This window comes from Taudactylus pleione, unplaced genomic scaffold (assembly GCF_031769625.1).
Source record: "Taudactylus pleione unplaced genomic scaffold, aTauple2 ptg000667l, whole genome shotgun sequence".
Classification (NCBI taxonomy): Eukaryota; Metazoa; Chordata; class Amphibia; order Anura; family Myobatrachidae; genus Taudactylus; species Taudactylus pleione.
The window spans coordinates 1,704,586-1,720,261 of NW_028285069.1; the positions used below are offsets into that span (position 1 = coordinate 1,704,586).

General features: G+C 46.7%; 1 protein-coding gene across 1 annotated transcript in view; it reads right to left on the reverse strand.

The window, feature by feature from the left end:
• Window positions 1-231: 231 nt before the first annotated feature.
• Window positions 232-15,676, reverse strand: part of LOC148478262 (ferroxidase HEPHL1-like) — a 129,489-nt gene continuing 114,044 nt past the window's right edge. The window contains exons 18-21 of the mRNA XM_088455714.1: window positions 15,128-15,285; window positions 7,050-7,076; window positions 6,675-6,964; window positions 232-329 (exon numbers count right to left, since the gene is read on the reverse strand). Coding sequence (XP_088311840.1) covers window positions 232-329; window positions 6,675-6,964; window positions 7,050-7,076; window positions 15,128-15,285 — 573 coding nt within the window. The remainder of the gene's footprint in view (window positions 330-6,674; window positions 6,965-7,049; window positions 7,077-15,127; window positions 15,286-15,676) is intronic.

Genomic DNA, 15,676 nt, shown 5'->3' on the forward strand with positions numbered 1-15,676 from the left:
GTAAAGGAGGATTCAGTGCCCCAAATATTGCTGCTTTTGTGACATCAGCTTTATTTGGGTATGTGGCTGACTGGTTGCTCCACACTGACCATTACACTAACCTTACTTTAGATAGTGCTATATTCTACCCATATGCTCCAGCAGCCTTGCTACACACACCAAAAACAAAACTCCCTTTGACCCTCCGCTCCAATGTTTTGTTCTGGGATACTTATAACGCATGGCTGCAAGTTAATGTGCATTTGAAGATAGACCCTTTTTCGTCTCCATATATCCTCCTATGGGGTAATCCAACTTTTCCCCCCTCTCTCGATAATCATCTGTACAAGCTATGGAAACACAAGGGTATTATGTCCAACAAAGATGTATTCGCCCGAGGTGGTGTTATATATTCATTTACACAGCTGCAGGAGAAATTTGGTCTCCCCCACTCTCAGTTTTTTATGTTCTTACAGACCCGTCATTATATTCAATCATTGAAGGACCCCCGACGAAAATCAGATACCCCAGATGTTCTATCTCATATTTTCACTTTATGTTGTTCAACTAAATTTAAGATAAATAACCTTTATGGCTATTTAATTGATTTGCCCATAAGTGCTTGGTCAGTTACAGCCCTGGCATGGTGGACAGAAATACCCGATTTACACGACTTTGAATCAATTCTTGCAAATCTAGATGATGTCTTACCATGCCTCAAGTCAGCACGGCTGCAGGGGATTCATCTTAGAGTACTTAACCGTACTTATATATCTCCTGCCCAAAGGAAACATTTTGTACCATTATGTACCGGAAGATGTATAAAGTGTAACTGCTCAAATGCCTCTCTCTCTCCTAATCTATGGTACTGTAGAAAGATTAACACATTTTGTAATAAAATCCTATATTATCTTAATTTTACACTAAAACTTTAAATATCTAAAAATGCTGCAGCCCTTCTTTTTGCTGACTTTTCGGTATGGGATTCAGAGACCTCTTTAAATTTGTGGAAACCCTTATTAAGGGTTATGGTCACAGTAGCCAAACAACTAATCCTCAAATATTGGATCTTAAAATCAGCACCCGCATTAAATGAATGGAAAATTGCATTATTGGAGGTCCGTTATTGTGAGCGTCGCATGGCTATCCTTAATGTTGAAAAAGGGATTCTGGCCCTGATTCAGAGCCGCTCGCTCTGACAGAGCGCTTCGCTCTGAATCAGGGCCGGGCTATTTTTTTTTTTTGAACGGCCTCCTGGCCGCTCGCATAGCTGTGGGTGACCACCCACAGCTATAGCGAGCGGCCAGGAAGATGGTCGCGATGGTCAAGACCATCGTGACCATCGGGTTTGCGACAAGAACCTTGTGGTAGGGTCTCGTTGCCGCAAGCCCCAGAGATTTTGGCTCTAACAGCCGAAATCTCTCCCACTGACATCACTCGTGATGTCAGTGGGGCCGGCCCCAGACGGAGGCGTTCACATGGGAATGCCTCCGTTTGGGCAGTCACTCCCCCGGCCCGCCCACCAAAGGGGGTGTGCTGTCACTCAACATCGACAACACGCCCCCTTTGTTGCGAGACCCGGAGCGACGCAGTGCCCGTCAATATCCGGGTCTCGAGCATGCGCACGACGGAGCCGGCTCCATCATGCACACTGGCCCACCATCGACCCGGTTGCGAGTGCACAGCGCTTGCGTCCGGGTCTGAATCAGGCCCTCTGGCCTTCTCAAATAAATGGGAACCCTATATAAAATGTCTAACTATTCAAACTTTTTAAGATACCCTCTGTCAATTGATCGGCCAATATATCTGCTGCCCGCCGGCCAGTGTGTACCCGCGATAAGTCTGTGAACGACATCAATCACAGACATATCGCATTGACTGCGCTGCACAGCCGATGAACAGATAGGACTGCAGACATATCTGTCCATCGCCAAGTCTGTATGGGAGGTCTGCAGACCGCCCGTGCACACACAGCGGCAGCTGCAGGGAGGATGGCGGGACACGCCACCAACCCGCCCGCCGGAACCCGCGGGCAGAAGCAGATGATGGCCATTCACAGTGTATGAACGACCATCATCTGCAGATATATCACTCGATCTGCAGATATCTCTGTATAGTGTGTACCCAGCATAACGCTAACAGTACTGATAAGAATTAAAGTTTATTGACATGATGAATAATATTAAAGTTCTTTATAGTGTTACTTGAAATACTTTGGATTTACCTTTATTATTGTCTATTATCACACCTTTATCCATTAATTATTTTTTATGGGACTCTCATTGCTTCTACACCCTTAGCTATGCTTTACAGGACTCCTGTTCCTCTTGTTCCTCCTTCTGGACAGCTGGTTTATACAGCTGCAGCACTGATTACTGTTTGTACAGTAATCCTACTTCACTGAAAAACCAACGTGCAGTGAAATATTCGTACAACATTACCTTCCTCAATAACTGTGTCACAGCGCTGCTGACCGTGAGGATGTGCACGATGGTCCAGTCTTAGAGAATAGCATAAATAATTGTTACAATTTCCAGATAACAGGAATGATATGATTCTCTAGAAGCCATTATAATATGCCATTGTATCCCTTTCAATTGTATGTCCCTTAGTAGACATCTGCTCTTTCAATTAAGCTTTAACATTTAAAAAAAAAAAAAGATTGTTCATAATTTAATTAATAATGTGAGCATTTAAATTAAATTGAACCTGCTAGGAAGCTAGCAATATAGTTTTGTTGCTCTCAGTTATATTATATATGGGCCTGATTCAGAGCCGCTCGCTATTTGCGGTCGTTCGTTCCAAAACAAGGGGTGGCTATTCAAATGAAGCGTTCGCTCATTGCGGTCTGTTCACGCCTCTAAGTCTGAACAAGTGAGCAAAACTTGCGGTTGTAATTTTGAAAAAGACGCCCCCTGGCCGCTCGCGCCATACGTCATGTCCGCTATTTATTAGATTAATCGAGTACATTGAACAGCGTCTGAACTGCTTGCTATTCTTGTGGTTGGTTTTTCCTACCACTATATTGCGAGCAGTTCTGACTATAAAATAACCAAGTGACGTGGTCAATGACGCTGCTGTATTAATTATGCACACCCTTAAAACGCCCGTTTTGACCTTTAAGCACGCCTGCGTTCTGATCTCCACTCCCCGTTTTCAAGCACCTTCCCCTGTTACCACCCACATACGCCTCATCCTGTCACTCAAAGTAGCAGGCATTCGCTATATTGCGAACAAACGATTTTTGGCCGCACTGACTGGTTCGCGCATGCGTATTACAATCCGTACGCATGCGCAGATGAGCGAACATCGGTCATAACGAACGAGCGGCCGCTTATGAGCGGCTCTGAATCAGGGCCTATGTCTATAAGATGCACATTTTGAGCAAAAGCGATTGGCGCGTCCAATTTGCTTAGGACCTGGTGCGCTGACGCTATTTGCCTTGACTAGAGCCGCAGAGGACACATCTGTAGGCACATAGCATGATTCCATAAATATACAGATGGGTTCACATACATCTAGCCTCCTGGTGTGTTAAACAGCCATTCTAGTCGCGCCATGAAGTGGTTTTATCTTGGTAGCACTGAGCATCTTTTCATGAGTCTTTTTTTACCTTCAAATGCGTCTTATTCGCACAACGATGCGACTAGATAGCACATGCAGCTTCTGCTGATTAAAATGATATGCAGCATGCCTATATTCTCTGAGCGAGTGTGGGCGTATCTGCATGCGAAATGCTACTTTACAGTGTCAGCGGCTGTAACACTGTAACGTAGTGTTTCGCAATCAGATACACCTGCAGTCACACACAGAATATAGGCATGCTGCACATCATTTTAATCAGCAGAAGCTGCTAGTGCTATCAATTTACATTGCTGTGTGAATAAGAAATATTTGAAGGTAAAAAGACGTACGAAAAGTATGTCACACTGTCCCCAGATAATTAAGTATCCAACTCGCAGCTGGGGATGCTTTACACCAGAGCAATTCATCATTGTTCCTGTGTACAGACTATTCAAATGAACCGTTCGCTCATTGCGGTCTGTTCACGCCTCTAAGTCTGAACGAGTGAGCAAAACTTGCGGTTGTAATTTTGAAAAAGATGCCCCCTGGCCGCTCGCACCATACGTCATGTCCGCTATTTATTAGATTAATCGAGTACATCGAACAGCGTCTGAACTGCTTGCTATTCTTGTGGTTGGTTTTTCCTACCACTATATTGCGAGCAGTTCTGACTATAAAACAACCAAGTGACGTGGTCAATGACGCTGCTGTATTAATTATGCACACCCTTAAAACACCCGTTTTGACCTTTAAGCACGCCTGCGTTCTGATCTCCACTCCCCGTTTTCAAGCACCTTCCCGTTACCACCCACATACGCCTCATCCTGTCACTCAAAGTAGCAGGCATTCGCTATATTGCGAACAAACGATTTTCGGCCACACTGACTGGTTCAAGCATGCGTATTACAATCCGTACGCATGCGCAGATGAGCGAACGTCGGTCATAACGAACGAGCGTCCGCTTACGAGCGGCTCTGAATCCCTATGTCTATAAGATGCACATTCTTAGCAAAAGCGATTGGCGCGTCCAATTTGCCTAGGACCTGGTGCGCTGACGCTATTTGCCTTGACTAGAGCCGCAGAGGACACATCTGTAGGCACATAGCATGATTCCATAAATATACAGATGGGTTCACATACATCTAGCCTCCTGGTGTGTTAAACAGCCATTCTAGTCGCGCCATGAAGTGGTTTTATCTTGGTAGCGCTGAGCATCTTTTCATGAGTCTTTTTTACCTTCAAATGCGTCTTATTCGCACAACGATGCGACTAGATAGCACATGCAGCTTCTGCTGATTAAAATGATATGCAGCATGCCTATATTCTCTGAGCGAGTGTGGGCGTATCTGCATGCGAAATGCTACTTTACAGTGTCAGCGGCTGTAACACTGTAACGTAGTGTTTCGCAATCAGATACACCTGCAGTCACACACAGAATATAGGCATGCTGCACATCATTTTAATCAGCAGAAGCTGCTAGTGCTATCAATTTACATTGCTGTGTGAATAAAAAACATTTGAAGGTAAAAAGACGTACGAAAAGTATGAGTCACACTGTCCCCAGATAATTAAGTATCCAACTCGCAGGTGGGGATACTTTACACCAGAGCAATTCATCATTGCTCCTGTGTACAGACTTTCAGTTTTCTGAGTTTGCTGAATATCAGGTGGTCCTATTCGGACCCCTGATGATGAATGGCCCAGTAACCTAAATATGTGGAAACTAGCGTTTCTGCATGGTTACCGGGCCATATATCGTTTGATGAATAGACTAAGAAGTCTATTTATCAAGCAGTGATAACCACTTTTTCAGCTTTTTTTGCCAGAAACACGGCTTATGACTCTGTTGAAGAATAGAAATTCTGCTGTGAAATCACAGATTTATACTGCAGTCCCCCCATTGGCTAAGAATGTAATGCCATCTTAAGATGGCATTATGCATAATTACTGTGTCATCCAACGTATGAAATCTGCTGCAAAGTATTCTGCGCATGCACAAGCTTTTGGTTCAGTCATGCACAGTACCAAGTAACAAGCAATAGAGAATATACTGTCTGAAATTACATTTGCAACATAATTCTGGTATAGGATGGATTTTGTGTTATACAAGATTGTGGCAATCATGAATACCTCTAGGCTAAGGTGGGACATACAGTACTTGTTGGAATATATCAATAAACATACATTGACACATACATACCACAGATAGCAGAATAAGACACTCTCATACAGTGCAATAGACCTTGTATGGTAAATATCCTTCTCTCTCAAAGTGCCAAAAGACATTAAGATCTGTATAGTACCATTTGTGATGATATGTAGTCGGCGTAACCGGCGGTCGGGATACTGGTGTCGGGATACAGAAGGTAAGTATCGGCAGTTAGGGGAGGGTTAGGGTTAAGCACTAGGGTGAGGGTTAGGGGGAGGTTGGGTTTAGGCACCGGGGAGAGAGGGTTAGGTTTAGGGTGCGGGGAAAGGGGAGGTTGGGTTTAGGCACCGGGGAGGGAGGGTTAGGTTTAGGGTGCAGGGAGGGGGGAGGTTGGGTTTAGATGCTAGGGGGGAGGTTATGTTTAGGCATCGGGGCGGAGTGTTAGGTTTAGGGTGTGGGGAGGGGAGGTTAGGTTTAGGCTCCGGGGAGGGAGGGTTAGGGTTAGTGCTAGCATACTTACCTATGGGTGTCGGGATTCTGACTGCCTGAATGCCGCTGTCGGTATTCTGACCAGCGGCATCCCAGCCGCCGGCAAATCATACCCAACCCCTTTGTGATAGTTAATAAATAGTCAATAGTAGATTTGCTTCATTATTATAAATAACCTCTCAATGCAATATCATGAGATTTAGCACCAACCTTTATCATTGGCTTTCTCATAAAACAACCTTCGGGTTTATTTATCAATCAGTTGTTTTAGAAACATCATCTATTGCTTTTAAACAAAAATCACAACTTTAAATCCAGTGACAAAATGGAAGAAAATCAATAAATTAACTCCTTCCTCTTCTCATATTTCACAGATTTCCGGGCACTCAGACACATCTCCAAAAATGTAAACATGTAGCAGTAAATTGTGACTGCACATAGGCTATCACCAGGCACTTCCTGTGCCTCATGGTCGGGTTCTCATACACTGTACATTGTGAATTGTGCTGTAATGCATCTTTTTCGTTGCACAGCTGAGAACTGTTGGTAATAAAACTGAGAACTGTTGGTAATAGAACTGAGAACTGTTGGTAATAGAACTGAGAACTGTTGGTAATAGAACTGAGAACTGTTGGTAATAGAACTGAGAACTGTTGGTAATAGAACTGAGAACTGTTGGTAATAGAACTGAGAACTGTTTGTATTAGAACAAGAGATATGAAAAGGTCAAAACCAATGGAAAGGAGAAACAGGAGAGCTTTATTCCAACCACACCAACAGAACCTGGAATTAAAATGTAAACGTAGGTTAACAAGAAGCTTAAAACAATAACCAGTGCATACAACTTGCCTACAGAACTTGCACTTACCCGATGGAGTAGTACTTTGCACTTGGTCTGAAATAGGAAACAAAAATTTGTTTGTATGAATAGTTTTTTAGGCATTATGAGGCCTGTTTATATTTGCCTAATAGGTTAATTTAGTAATTATATTAAACTAGTATAATGGACCCGGCATTCCCCACCTCCCCTACCGCACTTTCCTGTGGCCCTTCTCTCGTCCCCTGGGAGCCATTGGTGGGGAGGCCTGGTCCCACTGCACGTTTGCCTCAGCACAGACCATACATGATGGTTACATAAGTAAATAAGGTATCATAAAATGGCCCTATAAATAACACATTGTCACGCCTGAGGTTTAGTTTGGGTAGGAACAGGCGTGGGAGGTTGAAGGGGACTTGATCATTGATGCATGAAGGAACTTGGGTGGCGTGAGCCAGGATGTAATGATGTGAGGAGATAGAGATACAGCAGTGGATGATAGCCCTGAAGGCGAGGACAGAAACAGCAGGTTGGGATGAGACCTGGAGGTGATAATACTGAAATGAATGAATGTGCAAAATCGGATTGGGACCAATGATGCTGGATTGAGAGCTGGATTAGGTTGAGGACCTGATTCAGCAAGGAACGCAGTTGCTTATACGCACGCAATCGGTCGATTAATTCGCACTGCGCATGTGTATGCATCACAGTTCACCTGCGCAAGCCAAATGCTGCGTTTGGAACTGCGATCGCAGAGGCTACGCAGACCCATGGCAGAGTGATTGACAGGAATTGGCATTTGTGGGTGGTGACGGGGTGGTCGGGAGAACGCAGGCTGCCAGTGCGTTTTAATGCCGTTACACTGCGATACCAGATGCCACCTGAGGCGTTATAGCGTGCGCAAGTTTAAGCAATTCCTGAGTAATGTCTGGGCTTCCCTAACTGTCCGATGTTTCTCTATGTTATCAAAGTATACGGATGTGAGTAAGGGGAACTGGGCGTCCTTATGTCAGACTGAGATCGCAATGCGAATGCAAACATTTACATATCCCCGCTGATATTAGCAACTGTGTTGTGTGCGTATAAGCAGAATAGCGATCCATAGTGTATCAGGCCCTGAAACCGATGTTGGTGATTTGAAGAACTTTATGGATTTGATGGACTTTATTGATTTGTATGATCTAAATGAATTGACTAACTTCGATTGGGAACAATGGCCCTCATTCAGAGCCGTTCGCTATTTGCGGTCGTTCGTTCAAAAACAAGGGGTGGCTATTCAAATGATCCGTTCGCAAATTGCAGTCTGTTCACACCTCTAAGTCTGAACGAGCGAGCAAAACATACGCTCGTTTATTTGTTAAAAACGCCCCCTGGCCGCTCGCACCATACGTCATGTCCGCTATTTATTAGATTAATCGAGTACATCGAGCAGCGTATGAACTGCTCGCTATTCTTGTGGTTGGTGTTTGCTACCACAAATTTGCGAGCAGTTCTGGCTATAAAATAACCCAGTGACGTGGTCAATGACGCTGCTGTATTAATTATGCACACCCATAATACGCCCGTTTTGACCTTTAAGCACGCCTGCGTTCGGATCTCCACTCCCCATTTTCAAGCACCTTCCCCTGTTACCACCCACATACGCCTCATTCTGTCACTCAAAATAGCAGGCACTCGCTATATAGCGTACAAACGATTTTTGGCCGCACTGACTGGTTCGCGCATGCGTACTAAAAACCGTACGCATGCGCAGATGTGCAAACATCGCTCGGAACGAGCGTACTGCCGCTAACGAGCGGCTCTGAATGAGGGCCAATGTTTGAGAATTTATGAACTTAGGACCTGATTCAGAGCCGGACGCTATTTGCGCTCGCTCGTCCAGAAAATAGGGGTGGCTATTCAAATCAACCGTTCGCTCTTTGCGGTTTGTTCACGCCTCTAGGTCTGAACGAGCGAACAAAACTTGCGGTCGTTTTTGGAAAAAATACGCCCCCTGGCCGCTCGCATCCTACGTCCGCTATTTATTAGATTAATCGAGTACATCGACCAGCGTATGAACTGCTCGCTATTCTTGTGGTTGGTTTTTGCTACCACAATTTTGCGAGCAGTTCTGGCTATAAAATAACCCAGTGACGTGGTCAATGACGCTGCTGTTTTAATTATGCACACCCATAAAACGCCCGTTTTGACCTTTAAGCACGCCTGCGTTCTGATCTCCACTCCCCGTTTTCAAGCACCTTCCCCCGTTACCACCCACATACGCCTATTCCTGTCACTCAAATTATCAGGCATTCGCTATTTTGCGAGCACATGAATTTCGACCGCAATGACTGGTTCGCGCATGCGTATAACGATCCGTACGCATGCGCAGTTGGGCAAACATCGCTCGGAACGAACGAGCGGACGCTTACGAGCGGCTCTGAATCAGGCCCATAATTGATTTGAGTCCGATGTTGAGAAATTGATAAACTTGATCAGTTGGAACCGATGTTGATGAATTGAGGAACAAAATTAATAGTAGTCCAATGTTGAAAGCATATACCAATAGTTGGAGGTATCGGCTGGAACCGATGGTGACTGTAAGAACAAGTCTCAGTGGTAAAAACCAGACTGGTGTGCAAGATGGTATAGGAGACTTGTTTACCAGATATAGGAACTGGATATAACGGACTGAGGGCTTGATTCATTAAGGATCGCTATTGTGATCACAGCTCCGTAATCACATGCAGGTCTGCTGCGAAAATATGCTAATGATTGCTATCGCCATGCCGTCGCACTGCCAGCATAGAGACGCTTATTGGATTCCACTACCGCTACCTTACATCCAAAATACCTTGCAAACCTCCATAAACATCGGTAACATCGAGTACTATCGGCCCCTCACGCAGAAGTACAGGAGCACAGACGTTACTTAGAAATTGCTAACTCTGTTGCATGCAGTGAGTACTTAAGCTGCGTATGCAATCGCAATGGCTAATTTATGCACGCCCATGCAACGGCGTTCAAATAGTCAGACACACCTGCGTTTCGCCGACCACCCCCAAACGCTCACTGCTTGTTAATCACTCTGCGATGGCTCTGCGTGGTCTCCGTGATCGCAGTGGTGCCTTCGCGCACGTGTCCTGCGATGCATGCGCACTACGCAGCAATCTTCTGCCTGCTTACACATTAGCAATGACAATATGTAATTAATCAGACCCTGGGACCAGTTGTACTGGCAACAGAGGCCCTGATTCAGAGCCGGACGCTCTTTGTGAGCGCTCACTCTGAATCAGGGCGGCCTATTTTCTTTTTTTGGCCGGCCTCCAGGCCGCTCGCTAAGCTGTGGTGACCACCCACAGCTTTAGCGGCTGCCAGGCGATGGTCGCAACCAACTTGCGACGAGACACTTGTGATAGGGTCTCGTCCACCGCAAGCCCCAGTGAACTTCCTGCTCTAATAGAGCAGGAAGCTCACTACTGACATCACGGGTGATGTCAGTAGGGCCGCCCACAAACGGCAGGCGTTCCTTCAGGAACGCCTCCGTTTGTCAAGCCACCCCCCCTGCACGCCTACAATACGAGGCGAGCTGTAAATCACAATCGACTGCCAGCCCGTCTTGTAGTGAGTCCTGCAACGAGTGAAAATTGCGCACTGCCCGGCCATCGACCCGCTTGCGAGCGCTATGCGCTCACGAGCTGTTCTGAGTCAGGCCCTGAGGTCAGTCTGAAAATGGAATTTATAGGGGAGGATCCCCAGGGATTGGATGATCCGATCAGCTGGTCTGGGAGCAGCGCTCTGAGGACCTGATTCAGAGCCGGACGCTATTAGCGAACAGTCGTTCAGAAAAAGGGGCTGGCTATTTAAATTGAGCGCTCGCTCTTTGCGGTCTGTTGACGCCTCTATGTCTGAGCGAGCGAACGAAACATTTGTTCGCTCGCTATTTTGTAAAGACGCCCCCTGGCCGTTCGCATCATACGTCATCTCCGCTATTTATTAGATTAATCGAGTACATCGAAAGGCGTCTGAACTGCTCGCAGTGCTTGTGGTAGGTTTTACTTTCCGCAATCACTGCGAGCAGTTCAGGCTAGAAGACAGCCAAGTGACGTGGTCGATGACACTCCCTTACTAATTATGCACTCCCATTAATCGCCCGTTTTGACCGTTTGGCACGCCTGCGTTCGGATCTCCACTCCCCGTTTTCAAGCACCTTCCCCTGTTACCACCCACAAACGCCTCATTCTGTCACTCAAATTACCAGCCCCTCGCTGTTTTGCGAGCGCACGATTTCCGTCCGCAATGACTAGTTGGCGCATGCGCATTACGACCCATACGCACGTGCAGATGTGCGAACATCGCTCGGAGCGAACGAGCGGCTGCTTACGAGCGGCTCTGAATCAGGCCCTGAGTCCAACATGGCTGCGCCCACATTGTTGTTTAGGAGGGAACTCTGGTGTGTAGCCTGTGTGCCATCATGCTGGGAAAACATGCTGTCAGCAAGAGGCTGCGGAGAGCCATCTCCATGCTCAGTAACAGGACACTGAGCGGACGGGGCAGGAGTAGCACAGACAGACCTCAGCACCAGCCGGGAGCGATGTGCAGCGTACCTCTGTGCTATCCTGGACAGGCACCGGAGAGGTAAGAAAGTGGTTTTTAGTCTGGAGCGTGACACACATAGTGGAGGCTGAACCAATATTCATTAAACGCAGCCTTTGATATCACAGGGGGGAAATTTACTAAAGTGAGAGTTTTTATAAGTGGAGATGTTGTCCATAGCAACCAATCAGATTCTTCTTAACATTTAACTAGCACCTTCTAGAAGATATTAGCTAGAATCTGATTGTTTGCTATGGGCAACATCTCCACTTTTAAAAATTCTCACTTTAGTAAATTTACCCCCAGGAGTCAGTGACATCACTGCACAGTAGAGTAGACGGAATACATATTCCTTCCCAAATCCCGACAGCGGCAGGCCGACACGGCTGAAAATCCCGATCGTCCCCAGGCAAGTATCAACTAACCTAACCCCCCTAACCCTAACCCTCCTTAGGGGTGCCTAACCCTAACCTTCTCCCCAGTACCTAACCCTAATCCCCCCTCTAAGTGCCTAAACCTAACCCACCCTTCCCCGCTGCCTACACCTAAGTCCCCCGGGGGGGGTGCCTAACCCTCCCTCCCCCTAGCATAACCCTAACCTCCCCAGGGGATGCCTAACCCTAAGCCCCCCCCCCCGCAGCTGTCCACACAGGCGCCCGGCATCACTTCGATCAGGATGCCGGGCGCCGCTCTCCCGGCTTCGGTAAAATGACAGGCGTCTAGAATTAGACGCCTGTCATTTAACACTCGCCGGGATAAAGCAGCCAGGAAGCCGGCTGCCGGGCTTACGTCCGCCGGCTTCCCTATTGCATACCGAGTAGACCACCCCAGCTACACTTCATGCGAGTTCCCACTTCCCAGCATAGCTATTAATGACTTTGCCCATGTTTACCGAATGAATATAGCGCCTTTGTTTTATATATTTTTCATTAGATGAATGTTGTAAGGCCAAATGTGTAAATAAAGCTGGAAATAGTTTGATTTCATTTATTTTTCAGGGAGTAATGTACAAAAGGAAAGGATTTTGACAGGGTATGATGAATTTCTATAGGCACTGCAGGATGGTAGAATCTTTTTTTACAAAACGGAAAGCAGCATGTAAAGAGATCGGGGATGAGAGATATCTAGGGGTAAATTTATCAGAGGTCGATTTTGCATTTTGAGTCATTTGAGGTGCGATTTTCATTCGATTTGTATTCGATTTTGCTTTTGGGTATTTACTAAAGGCCAAATCGAATGTAAAATCGAATTTCAAATAGAATTTTAGTCAAATTGGCCTCAAATCGAACATCGGTAAAACATTGGTACTTTTACATAGCCCAACACACAAAACCCTTATTTATTATAATTCGATTTGAAATCGACCTCAAAATCGGACTTCAAATCGAACTTCAAATCACCAAATGAATAGACCTGCTTCATGCTTTCGATTTGAGCATGGGCAGGTCGGATTGACTCAGATACATGCAGACATCAGTGAGATGCCTGCATGTATCTGACTGTAAAAAGCAAATAAAGAGTTAAATGTTATAAAAAATTGACGTGAGGTCCCCCCCCAAAACAGAACCAGCCCCAGACTTTGCAAACCAAGGTCTGGTTGGCTAAGTACAGGGAAAAAATTACATAGGGTCTCCCTCTACTTATTTCAACCAGCACTGGGCTATGGGAACAAGGGCTGGTTCTGGAATTACAGGGAAAAATTTGCGTAGGGTCTCCCTGTGATTCAAAGAACCAGCCCTGGACCCTTTCTAACGGGGGACTGATGCCACAGTCAGGGGAGCCCTATCACCGGGCCCCCCAGCCGCAGCATCAGCCCTGACCATAGTCAGGCCAGGGATCCCTGGGGAGTTGGAGCCCCTCCAATAAAGGGTCTCCCTCTCCAGGGCACCCCTAGCCTAGGCTGAAAGCCTGGGGCTATCCCCGCCAGCCCTGTATGTATGTATTAAACTTATACTGTGTAATGTGTGTGTGTGTTTCTTTCAACATTTCTTTACAGGAGAACTACAGGTCCCAGTGGGCCCTTAATGCCCCACATGCTGGTACTTGTGGTTCTCCAAGTACCAGCATGCGGGGAAGGCTTGCTGGGACCTGCAGTTCTACTGTAAAGACAATGTTTTTATTCTTCTATTTTTACACTACACTAACACAATCAACCCACCACCCACCGCCCAGGGGTGGCGGGGATAGCCCCGGGCTATCAGTCTAGGCTAGGGGTGCCCTGGAGAGGGAGACCCCTTTATAGGAGGGGTCTCCAACTCCCCAGGGATCCCTGGCCTGGGCTGACTAGTGGTCAGGGCTGATGCTGCGGCTGGGGGGCCCGGTGATAGGGCTCCCCTGGCTGTGGCATCAGTCCCCTGCTGGTTCTGTGAATTACAGGGAGACCCTACGCAATTTTTCCCTGTAATTCCAGAACCAGCCTGCTTCCCATAGCCCAGTGCTGGTTGTACTGAGGCCCTGATTCAGAGCCGGACGCTCTGACAGAGCGCTCGCTCTGAATCAGGGCCGTCCCTCTGTGGGTGGTCACCCTCTGTGGGTGGTCACCCGCATAGCTGTGGGTGACCACCCACAGCTATAGCGAGCAGCCAAAATGATGGTCGCGATGGTCAAGACCATCGCGACCATCGGGTTTGCGACGAGACCCTTGCGGTAGGGTCTCGCTGCCGCAAGCCCTGGAATGCTTTTGGCTCTATCAGAGCCGAAGACACTCCCACTGACATCACTAGTGATGTCAGTGGGGCCGTCCCCGACGGTAGGCGTTCACCAATCACCATCGACAGCACACCCCCTTTGGTGCGAGACCCATAACAATGGCTTGCCCGTCGTTATTCGGGTCTCGCGCATGCGCACGACGGAGCCGCCTCCGTAGTGCGCATGCGCACTTGGGCAACATCGACCTGCTTGCGAGCGCTCAGCGCTCGCGAGCGGGTCTGAATCAGGCTCTGAGTACAGGGAGACCCTATGCAATTTTTTCTCTGTACTTAGTCAACCAGACCTGGGTTTGAACAGTCCGGGGCTGGTTCTGTTTTGGAGGGGGGAACCTCACGTCATTTTTTTTTCTTACTTTTAACTGTTTATTTACTTTTCTTATCTCACTGATGTCTGCATGTATCTGTGTGAGAACAAACTGCTCATGCTGAAAGTGAAAGCATGAAGCAGTTCTATGCTGTCGGGGATTTGCAGTTCGGTTTGAAGTGTGATTTGCCGTACGATTTGTGCATGAACATGTCAAATCGAACAACAAATCACTTTCACAAATCGACCTAAATCGAATTTGATTTGCAAATCCAATACCAAATCGAATATTAGTAAATCTGGCAAAATCACTGGTTTTTAAACATTCGATTTGAGTCGGTTTGAGAAGAGCTAAATACTCTTCAAATCGAACAGCAAATCGACCTTTGATAAATTTACCCCCTAAAGTGTTTACAGCTTTGAATAAGTCACTTTATTTTACACGTAATGATCAGTTGGCACGTGTGTGATTCTAGCTACAAAGTATTAGTTACTATGAGATAAGTGTAGATATGGGCGGAATAGTTGACTCCATACCTGACCGCCGCTTCACGGTAAAAGTTGTTTCCATGCCGGCATAAATGTGATCGGTGACATGACAGTGTAGCAGCCAGGTCCCAGGGTTATCCGCCACCAGTTCCATTGTCTGATATGTCCCAGGGAAGAGATCAAATACATCTGCGCGGTGCTCCTTGTCCTTCTGACATGGAAGAAAAGGTAAAATAATTTCACAGATTATTATATCATATGTGGACATAAATTGTGGTCTCTTGTTAAAGGTACAATGGTGGTAAGTGAAATGGATAGGCCATTGTAGTAAGCATGTTATACACAGCTACATGTGGGCATGTGTACATAAACATGTGACATGTACATAAGCACATTACACGCGGCCGTGCCTGGGCACATGTACTTGAGCACGTTACATACAGCTCTGCCTGGGCTCTTGTACATGAGCACGTTACACGCGGCCCAATCTGGGCACATGTACATGAGCACGTTACACACAGCCCTGCCTGGGCACATGTACATGAGCACGTTACACACAGCCCTGCCTGGGCACATGTATATGAGCACGTTACACGCGGTCC